The sequence below is a fragment of the Tiliqua scincoides genome, chromosome 1 (genome assembly GCF_035046505.1).
Source record: "Tiliqua scincoides isolate rTilSci1 chromosome 1, rTilSci1.hap2, whole genome shotgun sequence".
NCBI lineage: Eukaryota > Metazoa > Chordata > Lepidosauria > Squamata > Scincidae > Tiliqua > Tiliqua scincoides.
The window spans coordinates 16,047,625-16,072,065 of record NC_089821.1 but is presented as its reverse complement, the minus strand read 5'-3'; the positions used below and the strand labels follow the sequence as shown (position 1 = coordinate 16,072,065).

The following is a 24,441-nucleotide window of genomic DNA, read 5'->3' as shown; positions in this document are numbered from 1 at the left end:
GTGCATGACTTTACACTTACTGACATTGAAGCGCATCTGCCATTTTGCTTATTCTCAGAGGTTATTCTCATAATAAGAGGTTAACCTTATTCTCAGAGGTTGCGTTTCAGCCCCCCAGCGGATATGGAAACCGTAGATATGGGGGGAACACTAGCTCCCTGTGCCCATTAACTTTGTTTTCATTCTTTCAGCTAGCACCAAGGTTGAACATGTCTTGCTTGTACTGGTTGCTATAAGCATGAAACTTATAGGCAGACAAGCAGGCAGGAAACCTGCATACTAGAGAGGGCGATTCAGAGAACATTAACAGGAAGCAGGAGAGGAATGCAGGGGAGTGGGGATGTGGCAAGAGGGGGTGGATCCGGCAGCAATCACATGTGACGAATCCTATCCCCCCGTTTTCAAATCTCCCTGCCCCCTTCTTCTCCTTGTAATTGCACCAGGTCCAAAGACACCCATTGCAGAATGAGGGGCTTATGGAGGAGTAAAGCGAAATAATTCCCCTTTTCCTTCTGAAGCCTCCCGATCCATCTCCCACCCTGCTGGATGTAGCATGTGCCTTTTTGGTATGGCTGAATCAGTTGGGGGGAAGGAAAGATAGAATAGGGCTCTGGATCATATAATTATGATTCACAAAATTGTATATGTGTGTATGAAGAATACAACACATGTAGGAGCGATGGAGAGTTCACTTCCAGCTCCCACAGAAAGATGGTTGATGTTGTCAGCTCCGAGAGAGCTGACTGGTTTTTGGAAGGTCACTGAATTTAAGCATCCAAGCGTAAGCAGGTAATCTCAGATTGGTACCCTGGGTAGGCAGGCTAAACACTGAGTGGCAAAGCACGCTGGAGCTAAATGGCTGCACAGTCACCTCCCCATTTTTGCCCTCTCCCAATGACTTAGCTTAATTGCCAACCCCCCATCACTTCCTTGCGGAAGGGGCAGCATAAGATAAATGACAAACGTTTGTTTGTCATATATAGGTGTCATATTTTACTATTTGGAAATTTTTATGTGTGTGTTTGTGTTTATTTTCTAGGCCTGGCCCTCCTGAAACCATAATTACAAATGGAGTTCTAGTGGTAATTATTATTTTATACATGTTTATATTTCTGGATTTTTCAGTGTTAACATACATGTGCAAACTATGGAACTGAGTTGTTAGTAAACCAAGGTTGTAATCCTATGCACCCTTTCCTGGGAATAAGCCCTACTGACTGCAATAGGACTTACTCCTTCATCAGGCTTACCCAAATTACTCCCCCATGCTATTAGACCAACGCTATTATTATTAGACCAAAAACAGGGCCAAGGAAAATCCCTTGGTTTCCCGCAATGCACCCGCAGCCTCACTAGCTATTAGCTCTTCCAAAATTAAACTTCCTCATTACACATTTTCAAAGTCGTCTGATGAAAGCTGCAGAATTCAGAAGCAATTAACTCTGGGGTGTTTTTTTCTGCTGATTTCCATTACAGTCTCGTGAGGTTTGCAGATTGGAAGCTGTTGTAGATCAGAGCAGGCCGCACAGGTCAAGTGAGTTTCTGAATGCATTTACTGTTTGTTCTGGTGAGGTGTCTTTTACCTACTTCAGATTATTTGAGAGTGTGTGGTGCTTTAGCCAGACAGTCGCAATTGGCAGCTATTTGGCAAATATAGCACAGGACAGAGATTAACAGCTCAGTCCTAGGGGGTTGTCCCCCCACCGATGCAGTCATGCCAAAATAGCTCATGCTGTATCCTGGAGGGGGGTGCAGTCATGGAGATCTCCTCCAGGTAAGGCAACATTTGTTCCCTTACTTGGGGATAAACCTCCGAGGTGTGGATGAGTTTTCCTGGAACTGTGTCAGTGAAATCTCTGGTGCAGGTCCGTGTGAACCTATGCCACAGGATTGGGTATGAGAAGGGGGTTTGGATTCAGCCACTGCTGCCACAGAATGCACTCCCTTCTTGAACCTGATCTGCCTTTCCCCAGCCCATCACTGTTGCCCTGCACATGCCCGATCTTGTCTGATCTCAGAAGCTAAGCAGCGTCAGGCCTGGTTAGTACTTGGATGGGAGACCGCCTGGGAATAACAGGTGCTGTAGGATTATACCATAGCCTTTCGAGACTGAAGGTTGCCAACCCACATCCTGCTCTGCCCTTCCATGCCCCATTCTGCCCTCCCACATCACCCACCATTGTTGGCGGGTTTTGTCCTGGCCATAGCTGTGCATGGGGTTGTTTTGGCCTCGCTGCCGGCAGGCCCGTAGCACACAGTTTTGCATTCTGCTGGCAGGCTGTTTGTGACAGCCATAAAGCTCTCCCTGATGTCAGGTGCAGGATTAGGACTGGGCTCTAAGTAGAGGGATTGATATGCACCCTTGTTACCAGCAGTGCTTTTTAAAATTTTACATGTGCTCACAGTGGGAAAACAATAGTGATCCAGGGACCCAGTGTAGTGGCCAATGGCTCAACTGTGTAATTCAGTTGGGAACTTCTTTTATCTTCTTTCTATTCATAAGAACCACTGTAAAATATTCCTTCAGAAATCTGTTTTCCAGTCTAGTAGTACCAGAAAATAGTACTACTGCAGTCTTCGAGACAGACACCTACTGAACTCTGGTCAGATTGGCCAATTCACACATGACTGAGAACTTCCTTTACTGTAAATGCTTTTCCCAGAAGGTTAATGTTTATCTTGATGTATTTTACAATTTGGCGGTTAACCGAATACTTATAGAGTTTATGCTTGTCATCAAAACATGATGATGTTCCTCAGCATATTCTGTCTCTTGCCTTTAGAGAAAAACCTTTCACTTGCGGTAAAAGGATCCTGTGAAGGTACCCATTGTTTTCGGCTGGGCTCGGATGCCATCGTCACACCCCCATGTCCCACAACATTCCATTTTGTCAAGTACAACGAGCCAACGTTGAATGTGGAGCTACCGGTGAAGAAGTCGTGTTGTCCTGTATGTTAATATCCATATTATCAGTGCAACCCTTTCTTCATCGTGAAGCATGACTTTCCTGACTGTGACTGCAACTTCTTCTCCTCAGTTCCCGTGTTGCCGTAGCACCAAAGCAAATGTCCCAGCTGTGATGCTGAACTCACTGCCAATGGGCGAGAAAGTGCCAATTGTGGAGGTGGGTGCCATTTTCTGATGTTTAGGAAGCAATAGCACAGAGTATTGAAATTATTAAACCTGTCAACGGAAGATTACAAAAATCACATGATATTCAGCTCGTGGCAACGTTATGATAGAGTTCAGAAATGACCTGTTGTTGACCCTCAAACTGCAAAGAAACCTCAAGATTATTTTTCCTTGGTCCAAAAGTGGGAGGGTACTCATTATCTCTCCGAACTTGGAGGATGTGGTGGTGTAGCTGGAGGGGGGGCGGAGCACTCAGGCTTGCAGGGAGCCTCAGCGAGGCGGGCAAGCGGCCTCTCCCTTCGGAGCCATTCCTGACGGGGGAGCAAAACGGAGCCGTATGGCTCTGTTTTGCTCCCCCCGCCAGGAATGGCTCCGAAGGGAGGGGCCGCTTGCCCGCCTTGCTGAGGCTCCCTGCAAGCCTGAGTGCTCCGCCCCCCTCCAGCTACACCACTGGGAGGATGGGCATATGCAATCTCCTGGTTTTAGAAGTTGGCTACCACAGAATACCAGATGCAAGGAAGTGGCAACAGGACGCAAGTATCTTCTGAAGCGCAGCTGGGGGGGGGGACTTGCTATGTAAGAGGCCCCTCCCACTCACCCAGAGCCATTCTGGGCAGTGATGGCAACATGCAGGAGACACCATTTGATTCAGTGAGCACTTGCCTGTTGCTGTTGTTGCCCAGAATGGCTCTGAGAGTGAGTGGGAGGGGCCACTTATATGGCACATTGTGGCACCTGCACTACTTACGATTTTGCCCCCCTTCTAGCTACACTACTGGGTATCTTGCTGTCTTGTGTGCTCCCCAAGGTGGGCCACTATGGGATACAGGAAGCTGGACCAGATGGGCCTTTGGCCTGATCCAGTGGGGCTCTTCTTATGTTCTTAAGGCAACCTACACTGTTTCTATACTGGGAAAGGTCCCTTCCTTCTCCTATAGCAATAGCCTCTTTCTAAAGTACAGGTGACTGACTTCTCTCCACTCAATCTGAACCCAGTAGCGAACCTGCCTTCGTTGTGACCTGGGGCAGGTCCACGTCATGCTGTCCCCCCAGCACGCCACCCCCACTCCCCAGGATACTCACAGAGGCTCACAGAGCCTCACGCAACAATCTATAGCAGTTCAGAAGCCTTCTGGAGCTTCTCCTGCTGTTTTATACCTCTGGTTTCCTGACAAAACTAGAAGCACTATATTGCTTAAAACAGCAGGAGAAACCTCAGGAGGCTTCTTGCCCACTGCTGAGTGCCACACAGAGCCTTGCCTATCCACAGAATGGCTCAGATGGACAAGCGGGCCTGTGCGGGAGGCAGGGGTGTGGTGAGCAAGTGCAACACCTGGGGCATTTGCTCCCCTGCCCTGCCCCAGGTCCGCCACTGTCTGATCCCTGGGTTCTAGCATTCGAATGACCAAATTTCTTCTACTTGCTGCCATTGTGTTTACTTTTGGAGTGTTTAAATGATATTATTCACTCCTAAGTAGCTGAGCCCTGAAATATTTGACCCACTGGACTTAGGAAGCTTGCCATTCCTGATAGGCAATTAGCCTTTTATTTATTATTATTATTATTAGCCCCATTATTAGCCCATTTTAGCCCATTTTTAGCCCATTTTTAGCCCCATTTTATAGGCTAGAAGCCAAAACCAAAGAATGGTGACAATTAAATTTGCGCAGTGCACTGAATCAATGGCTCCTGAATAGAAAGTGTGTCTCCGTCTACAGCTTTGTGCTTCAGATCAAAAGCTGGCTGGAGCAGGGTGCAGTTGACCAGCAGATTATCATCCCTCACCTCTGAATTGTTTGAAAGATTTTAGATTGTTATGCGTGACTCTTTTTTTCTGCTTTTCAGGATAAAAGATACAATCTGAATGTGCAAGTGGATGACTGGTAAAATATTCTAATATGTGTTTCGGTTGTTATTGTAGTGAGTGACAGTAGCAAAAAGATATACCCAGTGGCGTAGTTAGAGGGGGTGCAAAGAACTAAGTTTTGCAGGGAGCCACACCACGGCATACGTGGCCTCTCCCCTTCGGAGCTATTCTGGGGGGGGGGGGGAGTAAAATGGAGGCGAATGCCAGAGAGGACACAGAGAAAAGGTGAATGCCTCCATTTTGCTCCCCTACCTAGAATGACTCCGAAGGAGAGGAGGAGGGTTGCTTGCACACTGTGGAGAGGCTCCCTGCAAAACTTAGTGCTTTGCACCCCCTCTAGCTACGCCACTGGTTATACTTCATCATTTGGTGAATCCCAGTACATCTTTGGATGAGGTGTTTAAACATCACATTGAGTCTATAACAAGGATTTTGATATAATATTTTATTATTTTTAAATAGATATACCTCATTTCTGTCCAGAGTAGTTGACAATTAAAGACTGTGTGGGTGTGTTTTAGAAAAGCAATCATCCTGATTGTGATACCATCTAGTACAATTACTATAATGGGGTAGAAACTATAAACCCAATTCCATCCTCCCTCCTCACCCCACCCCCACGGCTGGTACAACTGCATTGAGTCTCCTTGGACCTGTGCCAGAGATTTCTCTGGTGCAAATCCAAGGAGAGAAAGAAGCAGGAGGGCTTTTGCCAGGGGTGGTAGGACCTGGCACACACCATTGCTGCCAGATCCACCCACAGCCTCCCCACATCTGTTTCTCCCCTTTCCCCACCCAGTTTTGCCCCCTTCACATTCCACCCTCCCCAACCCCTCCCATCTCCCCCACTAGCTTTCCTCTTCTGGCGGTTGGCTAGCAATCCAGTCATGCACACCGGAAGGCTCTGGTTTTTCTGCTGGTGCTTCAGGAGCATGGTACTCTGCATGCCACCAGAGTGCGTTTTAAGGCTACTATGCAGCAGTCCGCACTGGCGAAATGCACTTTCCACCAGTGGCAGGGTGACCAGATACAATGGAGGACAGAGCGCCTATATCTTTAACCATTGTATAGAAGAGGAAATTTTGGCAGGTGCAGCTTTTTAAACCCTTCCATTTTGAGCTGCACCTGCCGAAATTCCCTCTTCTAAACCAGGGATGTCCAAAGTTTTTGGCAGGAGGGCCACATCGTCTCTCTGACACTGTGTCAGGGGCCGGGGGGGGGGGGAAGAATTAATTTACATTTAAAATTTGAATAAATTTACATAAGTTTATATAAATGAATATATTAAAGATGAACTTATATGAATGAATGAAGGTTTTGCATTAACTAAAGAACTATAAAAGGCCTTGCACAAAGCAAGGCTGGCCTTTACTTTGCTGCCATCACAGACATGAAACAACAAGCAGTGGAGGGAGCCCTCATCCCACAGCTCACGCGAGAGGTCAAACAGTTGCCCTCACACTGAGAGCAGTTGCTTCGGGTGAGTGTGGGCTCCAACAAATCTCTGGAGGGCCAGAGGCTCATTGGCGACTGGGGGCTCCCTGAGGGCCGCATTGAGAGGCCTCGAGGGCCACAGGTGGCCCCAGGGTCAGGGTTTGGGCACCCCTGTTCTAAACAATGATTAAAGGTATAGGCACCTTTGCCCTCCATTGTATCTGGTCACCCTGACTAGTGGGGCAGCCCAATCCAGTTGCTTGTCTAAGTAGTCTTCTGAAGTGTTTTACTGGTGTTGACATTTTTTTCACAAGAACATTAAATTGTAATTTAATTATTATTTGTTTTCTACCCAGTTAATGACTCTAGATAGACGTGTTATCCAAAGTTACCCATTGGGAGTCCTTTGGGACCTTGGATCACAATGGGGCTGAGATTGATCTATGGCCATCTAATGAACAGTCACCAAAATAATTTGTTTTATTTGACCTAGTTCTGAATCAGACTGGGAGAAATTCCCTTCTCTGTGGGTGATCATTTAGTGCAGTCTTGATCGCTTCTTCAACTGATAATTACTTTTCAGAAATGCTTTCTGAGAAATTATACAAATAGTATTTGGTTATCTCGTGATACTATGGTACTTACTGCTCATTTTCAGTAATCTGTCCTACAGCTTTTCTGCTTGATAAAATCCTAAAATGTCCAGTGTATGTAGATAAAATGGAATGCGTGTGTGTCCATGTCCCAGTCATTGTTCCTGCCCAGCAGACCTGGATGTGCGCTTGGGATACGGTCTGTGCCCACAGGAGCAAGAGTTCTTATTCAAACGGAAGAGACACGTTGCTTGGGCCCTGAAGCGGGCTCTTGGCCTCAATTACGACTTGCAAGACCACGAGGTATGTGAGACAGGGGTGCAGATTGCCCTCTGTATGCTAATCCAAACTATGCCAAACTACGCATTTGATGTTAACATATAGTTTGGCTCTCAGATTGTGCTGGAAAAAGAGGCCTGAAGCCCCAATCCTATCTCCTGCCACCAGCCTGATGCACATGTACTAAAATGTGCATGATGCATTCTGTGGTGGTGGTGATGGGGCACTTGGACAGCCTACAGGAGGAAAGTAAAAACTTACCTCTTGGTGAGCTGCCCAAACACAGTGGCTCGCCTCAGACTTACGACACCTAATTTGATTCTGAATGTGCAAGGAGAGGAGAGGGGTGGGGAAGTTTGGAGTGGAGGGGATAGCAGCCAGCATGCTCCTTTGATGCTGGACCCACCACTCCTGCCTCCTCCTTGCCCCAGTTCTTCTCTCCCTGCCAAGAAACACTCTGGCCCTCCCATTCCTGCCCACATCCCTCTCACAGCCCACCCCCATTGCTGACTGACTCTGTACCTGTAAACAGAGGCCAAATGGTTATAAATCAAACAGTCATGTAGACCTGTTTATTTTATTTATTTTTCACATTTTTATCCTACCCTTCCTCCAAGGAGCACAGGGTAGTACACGGTTCCTTCTCACCTTTTGTCCTTACAACAACCCTGTGAGGTAGGTAAGGTTGAGAGATGGGGATTGTCCGAAGTTGGCCCAGGAAGCTTCATGGCTGAATGGGGATTTGAACCTGAATCTTCCAACTCCCAAACCACTACACCAGGGGTGCTCAATAGGTGGATCGTGATCTACCGGTAGATTGCGAGGCAAAATGAGTAGATCGCGGAGCCCTGTCTCTCCAAACTGTTAATATGTCAGTTTCGTCTAGTGACTAGACGAAACTGACATATTTAGCTGAGACTAAACTGACACTGAAACTGACACTTTAGCTGCTCTTCAGGCATGCAGCAACAAAACTGACGAAACTGACTAGACTCCAGCAGGGGCTCCATACATTAAAGGGGGTGTCTGTCAGACGCTTCCTTCCCCCCTGGTAGATCTCCAGGCCTTGCTGGGTTTCAAAGTAGCTTTCGAGCCAAAAAAGTGTGAGCACCCCTGCACTACACCATCCAGGCTCTTTTTTTCCAACTGTACCTCATCAACCTCTGCTAATTTGCTGCTAACAGTAACACAGGAGCAGAGGCAATATAAAGATTTCGAAGAAAAATACTTTACTTACAATCACAAGCGCGTATATTTCTGTTAGCTGTAAAGATCCTAGATTTGGAATAAGGAATCCTGGAGCTATTCCCTCTGCATGGGGTGTGAGACCCCATGGCTTGGTGTACATCATGCAGCCAGTCAGAGTTCATGGAGGTCAGGCTTGGAAGCTTGAGGGGGAAGGGAGAGGGAGGGAGATTGGGGAGGAAGCCACACAGGGATGCAACCTAAAGGCCAAAGTGAGCAGGAGTAAAGATCTGAGACAGGAAGTCTCTGAGTCATCTGCACCTTGGACTTCCCCTAGTGCCTTGCAGGTGTTATTGTACCTACATTCCAACAGGCTGTAGCCTAAATAGTTTGCCCTGCAATGGAACCAGGTTTGTCTGTGTTGTGCTTTTGCTGTTCACTTGGTAGCAATGGAAATAATCGTTGATATACCTGTGTGTCGTAAAGGTCCCAGTGGTGGCAGTCATGACGACAGGAGGTGGAACGAGATCATTCACGACAGCATATGGCTCTCTGCGGGGTCTCCAAAAATTAAACCTCCTAGACTGTGTGACATACCTATCTGGCTTGTCGGGCACATCATGGTAAGCAGAGCTTAAACTGACATCTTGGTGAAGACTGGGGCAGCCGCATGTGGAGAATATCTAAATAATGGTCAAGAATTGCTCACTTTCTGTGAGCCCAAAATGGATCTGACAGTCCGAAATCTGACAGATGGATCTGACAGATCTGCTTACAGGGCACAGTGCAGCACCTGCAGTACCTACCGCAACACCGCCCTGTAGCTATGCCACTGTTTCACACAGTATATTTTTTACAGAGGCAGCCAAAGCATTTGCTCTGTATTAAAAAAAACATGAAGCATATGCATGCTATCAATGCATGTTTCAAGCTGTGTGTGTTATACACACAGATGTAGTAGTTCCTCCAGCTGCACAAGACACAAGACACTTGCAGTGATCAGTCTGCTGCTGTAAGTAGATTCCTTTGGTAACTACTCTAAGAAACACTCTTAAAATTTTGAGATTGTGCTTATAGAGTTTTCTGTATCTCCAGGGATAAGTTGACCCCTTGTTGCTAATATGTTGTGTTTCTTCAGGACCATGGCACACTTGTATAGAGATGCCTACTGGTCCCATAAGAGTTTGGATGAGCAAATACAGGAAGCTAAGAAACAAGTGACCAAGAGCAAAATGGGCATCTTTACAGTGGATCGTGTAAAATATTATCAACAGCAGCTGCAGCAACGGAGACAAGAAGGACACAAGACAACTTTTATAGACCTGTGGGGTCTCATCATAGAGTATTTGTTAAATGATGGGGTACAGTATTAAATCTATCTTTTTGTTCCAAAGAACCATAGATATCTGCTTATAAGATTAGAGAACAAGACTGCCTTGAGGATTTGCAAGAACAAAACTCATGGAAGGCTATCAATTCCAGGGAGCTCCATTGCAATCAATTTCCGGTTGAATTTGCTAGGCTAAGTTTAGGGTACCTAGATGGTGGGCCTTAAAAATCACGCCCTTAAATAGCCATTAGGTGATAATTTGGTGAAAGGGGGAATGTAAGGATGGCATAATGGAAGGACTCTAAAAGAAGAATTTGCAGAGTAACAGAGGGCTGCTTATGTGGGCTGGCAGCTTTGTGGTGGCTGGCTGAAAAGTGGGGTATAAAGTATCTCAGGGCCCAATCCTATTCAACTTTCCAGTGCTGATGCAGCCTTAATGCAGTCCCCATAGTAAGGGAACCAATGTCCCCTAACCTTGAGGAAGCCTCCGTGACTGCCCCCCACCACAAAATGCAGGCACATGCTCTTTTGGCATAACTAAATAAGTGCTGGAAAATTGGATAGGATTGGGCCATCAGGATTGGGCCAATTCAATCTAATTTACCAGTGCTGAAAGCCGGGTGATCAGGGCATATGCTGCACACCCAAGGGGGTAGTGACACTACTACTGACCAAAATTGTGAAAATATTTGTATATTTGAATAATACATATATATATATAATCATGTTATATATCATTTGATGGGTAATTTAATGCAGAATGCAATGAAACAAACAGCACTGAAATAAATGAATTCTATCAAATGTTACAGCCGAATAACCAAAAAAAGGAAAACACAACTGCCTTATGTAACAAAAAGTGGATTTTCTTAGAACTGACCAATGAAACGGATTGTTCCAAGAGCCAATGAGGTTTTATTATGACACAGCAGGGAACTAATAAGTGTTTGTATGAGTCCATTTTCATTTCCATGTATCAGAGCTAATGATAGTATTCAGTTGTGAGAGTGTCATCAAGTTGGCCACTGGTTTCTTTTTGGTAACTGATTTGTTGGGTGACCTTTATTTATATTTAAATAAATAAATAAAGTTAGTGGAGGTGATACCAACCCTAGTGAAGCCACTGCATTTAGGCTGTGCATATGATATTGTTATTTATTCTGTATGGTCCGGTATGGGAGGAGGTCCATCATGGGAGTGACCCAATGAGCTCTCGCACTGGGTGACAAAGCCTAGTGATGCCTCTTGGCAGTCATGGAGGCACCTTGAGGATGTGCCTCAAGAGGCACCACTAGAATTTGGGAATGCACCTTATGGGAATGTTTGTTCCCTTATCTCTGGGCTGCATTGTGGCTGAATCAGTGCTGGAAAGTTGGATAGGACTGGGCCCTCATTGAAATTATGCTCAAATCTGTGTCTTGCTCAGATGTGGGAAAGGGACAAATTTTGGTTTAGAAAATTTGGTTTAGAAATTTTGGTTTGACCTTATTACCACAACTAGTTTGAACGAGACATATGAGTGATTCTTGCATGTGTCAGCCCTACACAATACCATGCCAATTAGTCTTGAAAGGCTCATAGATGTTCTGGTCAAAGGGCTATGTGAACAGGGTCATATTTTTGCATGACTTTTTCCGCACATATGCAGAAATGGGTAGAATTTATATTTTTGAAGTAATTAGATATAGCAGTGTTTCTTAAACTGTGGGTCGGGACCCACTAGGTGGGTCATGAGCCAATTTCAGGTGCGTCCCCATTCATTTCAATATTTTATTTTTAATATATTAGACTTGATGCTACCATGGTATGTGACTGCATTTGGGGAAATGTTGCAGACCTGTATTTTTAACAAGCTACTAAGTATCTTCTTTTCACAATTATAGTACATGGGACTTACGCCTGAGTGTGGGTAGGATTGCAGCCTAGGATTGTTAAAAATTTTCCTGTTTGATGATGTCACTTCCGGTCATGACATCACTTCTGGTGGGTCCTGACGAATTCTCATTCTAAAAAGTGGGTCCCAGTTGGTATAGTATGTAGTAAACCTCTGAAACTGCATGCTATATAAATACTTAACTTATAACTTATACTGTCTGTCCTGGAGCAATGGGTCTCTAAAACTGTTTTTACAGTTTGCAAGTTTATTTAATATACCTGATTCATGGCCTTGCAGATGACAACTTTTCCCCTTTCACAATTAGAAAGATAACCACAGACTGTCAGAGCAGCGACAAGCATTGGTGGAAGGCCAAAACCCACTTCCCATCTATGTAACTCTCAATGTCAAAGAGAAGTACAGCACTGAGGACTTCAAAGGTGAGGGAAACGACTAAGAAAAAAAAGATTCCAATGTTTATTTTTATTTGCAATGAAATGAACTTTACATTTGAATCTATTTGGAATCCACTAGAGTTACAAATTAATATTTGTTGTCTATCCCCATGGTAACAAAATACTCAGGTTGAACTGTAAGCCTTAAAAATATACACTTTATCAAATTCAGTATTATATCCAGCACAAAATCACATGTAACTAGCAATATATTAGCCTTCCACTCAATATTTTCCAGTAATGATTTTTATCAAATTTAATAAATATCCATGTGTTGACATCAAAATCTGATGTAACATTTTTGAATATCCATAATATTTTATTTCTAATTTTTAACACAGATTAGGTGTTTTTATACCTCTTTTCTTTATAGCATGAGCCTGATTATTTTAATGTTGTGAAATATAAATGTAAGACAAATAATGGCTCCCTTTTACATTTGTAACTGTGGACATTTATGCTGGGATTGATATAGATGGGTTGAACAACTGCTTGTTCTTAATGGTACCATTTGACTGACTGTTCTGTTATTTAGTGACTTCAAAAACTTTTATGCATTCTTTTTTACACATATACATGACTTTTCAGAAAGGTGAGCTTAAGCTCAAGGCTGGAAACCAAGGAACCAACTTACAGCCGAATCCTCAGCTGTCCACAGCCAAAAACAGCTGCCATGGTATCCTGCGCACCCCAGGCAGCTGTTACCACCTCCTCAGGAGAAGGGGACTTTTGTCCCTTCCCCCGAGTAAAGGATGTAGCCCTGCAATGGGGCTACTCAATTCTGCAGTGGCTCTCAACCTGGCACAGCATCAAAGAGTCCCATGTTGGGCCACACAGCTGGACACAGAGCTCAGGATCTGGTGGAGCTGAGCTCCACCACTCCCGCCTCCTCCTGCCCTCCCCCACCACACCTCCACCTTGCCCTCCACCTCTCCTCTCTCCTCCCATAGGGCAGAGAGGCAGAAACCTCTCTGTTTCTCTCCTCCCATAGGGCAGTGGTTCCCAAACTTTTTTGACTGGTGACTCCCTTGGCCTACTGGGCCATTGGTCATGGCTTCCCCGTTAGGGCTACTGTCATAAACATTGTAGAGGGTGGCAGGTTTTTTGTGAGGATTTCGTGGCTCCCCTGGTTTCTTTCCGTGGCTCTCTGGGGAGCAATGGCTCACAGTTTGGGAACCACTGTACTAGGGCATACTTGTAAACAGGACACTAGGGCACCACAGAGAATGGGAGATAGGTGCACCCTCCAGTGGCCTAACCAGTGGCCTAACTCTGGGGTGGGGTCGGGGGTGTGGACCACACTGGGTGACACCATGGCGGAGTGACACCAAAGGAGGGGAGCCAGAAAGTTCCTGGCCAAGATGACTGGGCAGCCAGGTTTACTAGGCAGGTGGACTTGGGCTCCAGATCAGGAAGCCAGCAGAGGTGAGCACCGGAGCATCCTTTGTCACTGGCTAACAAAAAGTTGTATGCCAACCCAGAGGGTGGACCTAGGCTCCATATTGGGAAATTGGTAGACCTGGACTACAGAGACTTTTTTTGGCTGTTGCTGCCCTCTCCTGGGCTTGTACTGGGTTCCACCAACCCTAGAGGTTCTATTGTCTCTACACACAGTGCATATCACTTGGGTGCTAGAAGTCCAGTAGAATTCCTTTTTCATTACTTTAATACGAACTCCCATTGAAGACTTTTGCTGACTCTGATTGCAGAATGGGTGGAGTTCACCCCCTATGAGGTGGGCTTCCTGAAATATGGAACATACGTGAAGCCAGAGAATTTTGGAAGCAAGTTCTTCATGGGTCGTGTGGTAGAGAAGATTCCAGAAAGCCGCATAATCTATCTTCACGGTGATGTATTTTAATTAATCAGAAAAATCTGTGATAAGAACCTAATTAGCATCTAATTAGCAGAAGTAGCCACTGTTCTAGAATCTGTTTTGCTTTACTCTTTTTTTTTTTCATCAGGGAAGTCTCTAAATTACGACATCCCAAATTGTGCAGTTCTTTTATTTCCATTTCAGCGCTTTGAATTGCAAATTGCAAAACAATGAAAGTCAATGCAGCTCACATTCAAAGTTCTGTGTTTGTCTGTGTATGCTGATGAATTCAGACACACAGGCTTATGAATGAATGCTTATGTATGTGTTTTGAATTCTTTCTCTTTTTTTCTTTTCTTTTTTTTTAGTTTTATCCTTTCAAAGTGCAGCAATAATTGTGATTCAGGAATTGCTATGTGCTATAAATGCAAATCTGATTCCTTTGCTCAATTTAGATCTGGTTGATTGCAGCACTGTATATGGCATATGTCATAACTGCCCAATGTCATTCAAGTACTAAAAACAGAAGTTTAGAAAATCTTTGAACTAAATATTTGCCGACTCTTCGAGTCATAGTGGGGGAGAACTGAGGAAGCTTCAAGAAGGATTAGTTTCCTACTGATCTCCTTCCAGGCCCTCTTTAAATTTATTCTTAAAGTTTTTCTCCTCTTTTCCCTTCACCTTCTTTTAATCCTTTCTTAGGCATGTGGAGTAGCATATTTTCAGTGAACTTGTTGTATATCTGGAACAGAATAAACAATTCAGAGGAATTCTGGCACAGATGGACTCGAGATAAGATAATAGATCTGGGTGAGTGATTTTCATACATCAGCTTTGTCCATACTGTATTTTTGAATGGGTGTTCCATGACCATTTGATATGTGACTTTAACAGATAGAATGTGAAGCACTCTCATTAAACATTGCAACTTAGGGCTAATTTTTATAAACCATTTTCAGTCTGTATTATTATTCAGTCTGAATTATTTCTTATGAGCTCAGTCTGTGGTTTGGTACACATGTGTAGACTTTTATTTTTAAAAAGTGGGTTTAATAGGGGCATGTAATCTGCACTCATAACCAGAAGGGGCACGAGGGACTAAGTTCTGCTGGGAGCCTCACTGCAGTGTTCAAGTGGCCCCTTCCCCCCCCCCAGCCATTCCGGGTGGGGGAGCAAAACGGAGGAGAATGCTCTGAAGGGGAGGGGGAGGGGCCACTTGCACACTGTGGTGAAGCTCCCTACAGAACTCAGTGCTTTGCACCCCCTCTAGCTATGCCACGGCTCATACCAAACTCTTCAGATGAGCAGATCAGCATGTCTTTGGTACAATCAGTGCTGAAGGACAAGGCAGCTAGTTACACAAAGAGATGTATAAACCCCTGCTAACTGGGTAAGAGGCACTTTTTCAAGTGGGTGCTCCTCTTTTATTTAGCAGGGGGAGAGTAACTGGCCCACCTCACCCCAGCACTGTCTGTTCTAGTGGCTGTCTGCTGGTATTCCTTTGCATCTTTTTAGATTGTGAGCCCTTTTGGGACAGGGAGCCATTAGATATTTGATTTTCGCTGAAAACCGCTTGAACTTTTTGTTGAAAAGCGGTATATAAATACTGTTGTCGTTGTTGTTGTATAAATACCTTTGAGGAGAATGTCGTTCTTCCCTTTTAGTTTACCTAGGATTGATACAGCAGAGGATTCTTTTTTCATCTTGCCTAGAAGGCAGTTTGCCAACATGTAGTCTTAAAAAAGGGATACACGCCAGATGAAAGATTGCTGTTGAAGGCTGCCTAATTGTTTTGATATTTCAGCAAGGGAACGTGACGTTGACTCTGAGTCAAAACTATCCAGTTCCATGTCTAGTGATGAAGGGCACAGCCTGTTAATGCACTTACACATATGTGCACGTACCAGAGGCTGATAAGTCTCAGAGAGAAATTAGGTAGCAAGTCAGGGTGTGTATTTTGGGGAACAAACTGAAACCAATCCAAACGTAGCCTTCTCCATTTCTATATGGTTGGCAACCTTCAGTCTCGAAAGACTATGGTATAAGCCTACAGCACCCGGTATTCCCAGGCGGTCTCCCATCCAAGTACTAACCGGGCCTGACCCTGCTTAGCTTCTGAGATCATGGTATAAGCCTACAGCACCCAGTATTCCCAGGCGGTCTCCCATCCAAGTACTAACCGGGCCTGACCCTGCTTAGCTTCTGAGATCATGGTATAAGCCTACAGCACCCAGTATTCCCAGGCGGTCTCCCATCCAAGTACTAACCGGGCCTGACCCTGCTTAGCTTCTGAGATCATGGTATAAGCCTACAGCACCCAGTATTCCCAGGCGGTCTCCCATCCAAGTACTAACCAGGCCTGACCCTGCTTAGCTTCTGAGATCATGGTATAAGCCTACAGCACCCGGTATTCCCAGGCAGTCTCCCATCCAAGTACTAACCGGGCCTGACCCTGCTTAGCTTCCGAGATCAGACAAGATCCAGCATGTGCAGGGTAACAGTTGCTGCCTCCATTTCTATATGTTGCAAAGCAAACACGATGGTGGGTATGGAAGGGCTTTGTTTTTGAGAATCCTTCTCATTTCCCATTCACTTGGGGAACTTTTAGTATGGAGAAAGTCTTCTGTTTACTCCCTCATCACCAGCTGTATCAGTGCAGCAGTAGAAGCTGCAAAGTGCAGTGGGTGCTACTGGAATACTAAAACAGCCCCAGATTGCAGCATCATCTCAGGTGCATTGTGGGTATAGAATCATAGAATCATAGAGTTGGAAGGGAACTAATAGGTCATCTAGTCCAACCCCCTGCCTTAGGCAGGAAATCCTCTTAGAGCATCTCCAACAGGTGCTTGTCCAGCCTCTGCTTAAGTATCTCTAGCGAGGGAGAGTCCGCCACCTCTCTCGGCAATCTGTCCCACTACCGAACCGCTCTGACGGTCAGGAATTTTTTCCTGAGATCTAATAGAAATCTCCTCTCTTGCCGGTTGTACCCACTGGTTCTAGTTCTTCTTTCAGAGACAGCTGAGAATAAATTATTCCCTTCCTCCATATGACAGCCCTTTAGGTATCTGAAGACAGCTCTCATATCCCCTCTCAGCCTTCTCTTCTCCAGGCTGAACATGCCGAGTTCCCTCAACCTTTCCTCGTAGGGCTTGTCCACCAGCTCCCCGATCATCCTAAAAAACAAAAAATACCAATGTCATTTTAAAAATGGTGGCCACAAAACTAGTGGAACCTAGCAAGCAGGAACCTCAAAAAACAAATGGGCTCCAAATCTTTTTTTTTTTTAAAAACAGTCTCTAGGAAAAAGTCCCACTGAAAGCAATTGAGCTTATTTTCAATTCAGTACACTTAAAATGGACTCTGCGTTGCCTTTTACTATCAGATTGTAGTGGATATGCATGTTTTTTGTGCAGCCCAATCCCAACCTGCCCTGAAGCAGGCAGGCTGGCTGGCTATGGCACACCTCAGGGCAAGGGGAAGTAATTCCCCTTACCCTGAGTAATGTGGCAGCAGACTGAATGGGGCTAAGTGCCAGATCCTGGCACCACCAGTGCCACCTAAGTGCCAGATCCTGGCACCACCAGGGAGGCTGGCGTGAACTTATCTGTCTGCTCAGTCTCCGGAGGCTGGCACACCTCTGCGCACTGGCCTCCTGACTCTCCTGGTGGTGCAAAAGTACCTTATAGAACTTTTGTGACACCTCAGGGCCTGCATAGGGAACTTGGCCTAATTGACCCTTTGGATTGGGCTCTCAGGGACCAATTCTACCCAGTTTTCAAGCAATGATGCACCCATGCCAAAGGGGTAGGTGCAGCATCCTATGGTGGGGGAGCAGTAATGCAGGCCTCCCCAAGGTAAGAAAATGCTTGTTCACTTCCCCCAGGGGTGCATGGTGGTTGCATCGGCTCTAGAGAGTTGGATAGGATTGGGCTCTCAGTCTTTTAAACAATTCAGCTCTTGGGGGAAAAAGAATCCTTGCTAAGCTAGCACTGAATTCTAGCAATATTAAATGAATGTCTATATGCAGTAAAGCAAAGCTTTTGTCCCCTGTTATATTCTGTTACAGATGAAGAACCAACTTTACCTACCAGGCCTTATCAGCTGAGAAGCCACATGTTTGTCCCAGCTGGAAATCTTTCCAAGTCTCTTCGAGGGGTCCTGACTGATCGTCTTTCTGTTGCCCAGTGTCACAATTTTTTGAATGGTTTACAGATGCACAATAACTACTTACAGAGTGAAGGCTTTCAGCAATGGAAAGGTAAAAAGGTGCATGCAATGGTCTATCCTATTGTAACCATAGCTCAGTGTTAGAGGACATATGGAATCTCTCTCTCTCTCTCTCTCTCTCTCTCTCTCTCTCTCTCTCTCTCTCTCTCTCTCTCACACACACACACACACACACACACACACACAGAGCTGCAATCCTAAACACACTTTTCCAGAGTAAACCCCACAGAATATAGTGCATCAGGGGCATACCTAGTGGAATTAAAGGGGGTAAATGCCACAGGGCTCCACACCTGTGGGGGCAACACCACCTTCCTTGCCCCCCTGAGACCTCCCAAAGGTCTTCTGAGGCCTCTAGAGGGCCTTTAAAGTACACTTCCAGTACACTTTTTGGGTGAAAGCCGGAAATGATGTTTAAGGGCCCAGGAGGCATCAAAAAGACTTCTAAGGGCCTTAAAATGTCCCTTCCAGTTTTTGCCTGAAAACTGGAAGTGCGCTTTAAAGGCCCTTTGGAGGGCCTTCAGAGGGCAGCAGAGGCCACACACAGCAGCCCTCCAACTTAAGGACAGCTAAATCATGCTTTAGCACAGGCACAGCAGTGCTGGTTCTGGAGATGGGGAGAGATGTGGTTGGTGAGAAGGAGAGAGATGCTATGTTTTGGAGACAGAGAAGCAGCGGGTTAAGAAGTGTGAGTATAGTACTTCATAGAACTGTACACATGTTCTTCTCCAACTCATGCAAATGCAAACGTTAACATGTTGTAAAATGTAAAATGCAAGGAAGACAAATGGGTCCCCCCATCTAAGCTGCTCAAACACACATTTTGTTCATTACACAACAAGAAAACCAGAGTTGCCACAGTGTATGTTCCCTAGGGAATGAATATCTATCATTTAGATCAGCTGTTCCCAAACTGGTGAGTTGACTGGAACGGGTCCTTAATGGCATCCCAGTGTTTGCAGTACTGCAGGGACACAAGGACAGTCTCACGTACCTGGGGGGCTCCTGAAGCCTCCATAAGCAGCTCTGCGAGCCTCTGTGTGGCTGCCCTGAGCTCCAGTCTCTGAGTTGCCCTGAGCTCTGAGCTCTCTGATCAGAACTCACTTCCAGTTGACGTGATTGCAGACCAGAAGTAAGCTCCAGTCGGAGATCAGAGCTCAGGAAAGCCACATGGACGCTTGCAGAGGGGGCTGCAAGCTCCAGGACCCTTATGGAAGCTTCAGGTGCTCCTCAGGAACATGAGACTGGCCCTGAGTCCCTGCGGCGCTGCAATCACTGAAGCGCCATCGGTGCCAACCCTCCCCTGCTTCTACCCAGCCATGGCCACTACTTACGAGGTTCCAAACTCCCTCGGAGCAGTTTGGGAACCTCTGTTTTAGATGATAATTTATGTACAGAAAGACATATTTCTATACTGTTTTTTTTTTTCAGCCACTATAGCAATGTGGCTCAAATTGCATAAATAAATAAATAAATGTTTCAACTTAAGTGCAGACCTCTGAAACTTAACCTGAACTTAGGCAGAGATTGCCTGTTTTCTAGTTTGATGGAGTTCAAACTAGACCATGTTGTTTTCTGATGACAACTGTGTATTTCCTTCCAAGCAACTGTGTTGGATCATCGCCCCAATCAACTAACAGAACACGAGCCCTACGTGGGGCTGGTGGATGCTGGGTTTTTCATCAATACAAGCTGCCCACCACTTTCAAGGCCAGAGAGAAAAGTAGATGTCATTGTGCATATGAGCTACAGTGCCGGCTCACAGTCACAGGTAATAAGTTTTGCCTCATTATTTGTTTTCCCCAATGATAGTTATTTGTCTAAGGCTCAAATCCTAACCCACTTTCCGGCACTGGCAGGCATAGCAGTGCCAATGGGACGTGTGCTGCACCCTGCAGTTGGGTGTCACTCACGGAGGCCTCCTCAGAGTAAGGGAATGTTTTTTTCCCTTACCTCAGAGCTGCATTGCCCTTAGTTAGTGCTGGAAAGTGCTGGAAAGTGGGTTAGGATTGTGCCCTAAGAGATGTTGGAAGCAATGCAATATATTCCATGGGCATAGATTAGATCAGGCGTGTCAAACTCATTTCACACAGAGGGCCAAATAGCATTCATGATGCCTGCTGAGGGCCGAAAGTGATGTCATTAGGCAGGAAGTGATGTCATTAAACAGGTCATAACCAAAAATAAGCACTTTTTCTCACTTAGGAACTCATTAGCTACAAATGACAGAAGAGAAAACACACAAATCTTGATCGTATTTCAAGATATGGGAGAGCCTAATTTTCCTGTGGGCTGCCCTTTCAGCAGTGCCACCTCAGCACTGCTAAGCAGCTGAGAGCCCGAGGGCTTGATAGAAAGCTTCTGTGGGCCGCATCCGGCCCCCAGGCCTTATGTTTGACACCCCTGGATTAGATCAATGGCGTACCCATGGAAAAGCCTCTCAGAATTGCATCTAAAGCCAACTCTCCTGTTAATTCTGGTTTGCTTCTTTGTTTAAGGCCCCAGTCCTCTTGGGGCCTTGCATTGCTGGAACTAGTGTTTATGTTTATGGTGATGTGAATGTTGGACTGCTGTCATGTGCTTCTGGGCCGCTGCTGCAAATGGATACAACACGCACAGCAGCAGCTCCTGAAACCTCTGCTGCTGGTGGTAAGTTGGTGGTAGAGGTGTGTCATGTGTGGGGGGAGGGCAGAGGGCATTTGGAGGCAGGGAGGAAGTAGGGCAGGGGACAGAGAAGGGAAGGGAAGGATGGATTCCGGCAGCAGCAACTTGCGCCAAGATCCTATTCCCTCTTTCCCAGGCGGCCCTGTCCCTTTTCTCTCCTTGAATATACGCCAGCACAATGGTTGGCATATGTCTGAGAAAACCCATAGGCAAACTGGCACTTTACTCAGGGTGGGTAAGTAAAAAATACAATAAATATTTTTACTTACCTCCTGCTGGCTGTCTGATTCCCCACCCCCACCACTGTCAATCAGCATAGCTGCATGAGTGTGAATGTTGGGGTATACGAATGGGGAGTAAATGGTCCAATTCATGATTGTTATGAGACAGATCTTTTTGTTTTCAATGGAAAATATGAGAATTACAGGCGTGTGTTGCTTAACAATCTTCCTCTTAATGACGGACCACATATATGATGGTGGTCAAAGTATAATAAAGGGGCTCTTAATGAGGCAGTCAGGTCTCCCATAGCCTGCAGCAGTGTCTGTTTACACAACAAAGAGGCTCTTGATGCAAAGAAGAGACAATTTATCTCCAGTAGCCTGTGCAGCCAGCTAGTGTCTTGCAGGGAGTGTCTGTTTATACAACAAAGGCACAAGATTGGGCTGAATGCTCACTTAACGACCTAACAGCATAACAATGGGGATCAGAGAACGTATCCCTGTCATTAAGTTACTCACAACTGTAGTATTAAATATATTTTTATATCACTTTTGTAAAAGTCACAAACTGGTTTGCATAGCAGAATAAAGATTCGCGCTTGTCAGAATACATGTTGATATACATCTTTAACTCCCACGGAATCAGTGAGGCAAGAGGCTTAACTATAGCTGGATTGTGCCAATATCATTTTTGTTATAAAAAATTTACATACACAAATTTGTCACAAAAAAGACACAGGACTTACAAAATGAAAATAAAATTAAATGGTGAAATCATTCTTGATAGTCCAGGAAGGATCAAAAAGTCCTCTACAACTTGCAGGCTGGCAGGTCCTACCCACACTGTTCACAATCTTCACCCGAACCACCCCTGCTTCCACCTTACCTGCTCCAGCAGGCAATCTATGGCTGCACCAGTTGGTTCACTGACTACTATGGACAGTGAAGCCACAGGCCCTCCCACTCACTGAGCAGCAGATGGGCTCCCCCCCCCCCCCCGGTCACTGTGGTCAGGCAGGCTGTAGGCTCTCCTTGGTGCCTGCACTGCTTTTATTTTAAAGCAAAGCTACCTGACTTGATCAGGTTCAAAATGGTTTGCTGATAATTCTCATGGAATCTCTTAACTTCCCTGTTATTGCAGCCATTGGAACAAACCTGCAAATATTACGCAGAACAAAATATTCCGTTTCCAAACGTTTCCTTTTCGGAAGAAGACAAGAAAAATCTGAAGGAATGCTACTTCTTTGATCAGTCAGGCACCCCTGGGTGTCCGATAGTGGTTTTCTTCCCATTAGTGTGTGATACCTTCCGATACTACAAAGCACCCGGTAAGTTACCTAGAACACCGAAATTGTTGGCTACAGTTTGGAGACAGCATCATTTGACACAACCCTCCAGGAAAATGAATGTTTTAGGGGACATATATCTTAGTTTGGAGAGTGCAAGTCATATTTATGTGACTTTGGGCGCTAGTGTTCAGAACTAGTGTTCCAGCAGTGCAAGGAACTTTGTGGCTGTCACAAACCGCGACATGCCATTCAGTGCGACTGGGCTACTGCTGCATGTTAATTGTTAGTGTAGGAGGTAGGAGGTGGGCAGAACAGGGTGGGGGAGGACCAGGAAGGAGGCTGGAGCAGGGAGGGGAATAGATCAAGGTTGGGAAGGAAGCGGTATCAAAGGCCAATATCCCGTCTCCTTTCCCTGGCTTTGATCCACCTTCCCAGTACAGCTGGCATAAGTCTGAGTAGACCCAGTGGGGCAGCATAAGGGAATAAATGTTCCCTTACCTGGAGGAGATCTCTAGGACTGCCCCTCCCAGCAGGATACAATGTGTAGTCCAGTGGTGCAGCTGCCTCAGTGGAGTGGGGGTTGATAGAATTGGGCCATTAGGTACCATTCTATATATGCCTACTTGAGAGTAAGTCCCATTGAACACAATGGAGCTTAATTCTGAGCAGACATGCTACTGATCAAATTTGGTAAGTTGTGTTATACAACAATAGATTCTGGCACTTTCGCTAGCAGATAAGATTGGGCTGTTGTTTGTTTACATGAACAAAAGGTCTCAAAAGTTAAAGTGAAGTAAAAGAACAATAACAACCCTGGGTCAGATCACTGTATGCATTTTCATTGATATCCAATTAATTGGTTGATTGACAGCCCAATACTAACCAATTGGAATGGGGCAGGGGAAGGCAGTGACGGGAACAGTGATGGGCAGTTCAGGTCCAGAAGAGGACAGGATCAGGGGCTCTAGTGCATGCAGTTCCTATCCCCCTTTCTGGGCTTGATCCGCTAACACAGATCAACACCAGCTGTTGAACTGACCTGTTGTTTATCCAGGTTGTTTATAAACCTGGGGTTTATCCTCGGGCAAGGGGACAAATGTCCCCTTACCTTGAGGAGACATACAGCAGCCCAAAATCCCCCACATTTGCACCACTGCATCACCAAATGGTGATTTAGTTCGGATCAAGCTGTTAGATTTATTTAATTTTATATTTTAAAATAGGCGTGAGACGCTGTGAAGCTGAGATGCCTGCCGGAGACGTTGATGTATCCAGCTGCTGCACCCCATATTCTACTTACTGTGTCACATACAGCGAGGAGAACTTTGACAAGCTTCTGAACCTGAGCGAATACAACATCTTGAATAATCGACATGTGCTCCTGCATGCTTTGCGGACAGCTGTTCAGCGGAAAAGGCACTGCTGTTGCATGAATTGATTGCTGTGTTGGTGAAGATGGGGTTTTAAAATATATATATATGGATTGGGCAAGGAGAAGAGTAAAGACTGACTTTATATTTGCTCCATCAAAGACTTCATTTTTTGTTCTTTTCTGTATATGATGCAATCCATAAATAATGTTGACCACAAAGCTCACTTTGCAAATGAAGGATCTAACTGGCCAAGAAATAATCTTGTGAAACCTACACTGATAGTTCAGTTAAAAGACAAATGCAACAGAAATCACAAGTTGGTGCATCACAGGAAGGGGAGAGGAATTGTGTCACTCATCACCATTCTTTAGTGGTGTCACGAGGGGCTGCATGGGTGTGGGCTGCACTGGGTGACGCAGAAAGTGGGGTGATGCGCGAAAGGGGGGGTGACATCACTAGTGATCAAAATCGCTAAAATTGCAGTTTCTAGGAATAATACCATCATGTTACATACCATTTGATGCATAATTTACAGATTGCAATGAAAGAAACTGGAATGAAATATCTCCAAAAGTTGTGGCCAAAAAACCAGAAAATAAAAATGCAATCGTCTTATGTAACAAAAAAGTACATTTCCTTAATTCAGAATGGACCAATGAGACTGATTGTTCAGACAGTCCATGACATGGTATTATGACA

General features: G+C 45.3%; 1 protein-coding gene across 1 annotated transcript in view; it reads left to right on the top strand.

Moving 5' to 3' along the window:
* LOC136641005 (cytosolic phospholipase A2 epsilon-like) overlaps positions 1-23,807 on the top strand; it is a 36,094-nt gene extending 12,287 nt beyond the window's left edge. The window contains exons 5-19 of the mRNA XM_066616574.1: positions 1,040-1,082; positions 1,477-1,534; positions 2,784-2,950; positions 3,039-3,125; positions 4,979-5,016; positions 7,183-7,330; positions 8,978-9,114; positions 9,630-9,852; positions 12,023-12,137; positions 13,862-13,999; positions 14,671-14,778; positions 18,035-18,226; positions 19,800-19,966; positions 22,222-22,408; positions 23,593-23,807. Coding sequence (XP_066472671.1) covers positions 1,040-1,082; positions 1,477-1,534; positions 2,784-2,950; positions 3,039-3,125; positions 4,979-5,016; positions 7,183-7,330; positions 8,978-9,114; positions 9,630-9,852; positions 12,023-12,137; positions 13,862-13,999; positions 14,671-14,778; positions 18,035-18,226; positions 19,800-19,966; positions 22,222-22,408; positions 23,593-23,807 — 2,023 coding nt within the window. The remainder of the gene's footprint in view (positions 1-1,039; positions 1,083-1,476; positions 1,535-2,783; positions 2,951-3,038; positions 3,126-4,978; positions 5,017-7,182; positions 7,331-8,977; positions 9,115-9,629; positions 9,853-12,022; positions 12,138-13,861; positions 14,000-14,670; positions 14,779-18,034; positions 18,227-19,799; positions 19,967-22,221; positions 22,409-23,592) is intronic.
* The last annotated feature ends 634 nt before the right edge of the window (positions 23,808-24,441 follow it).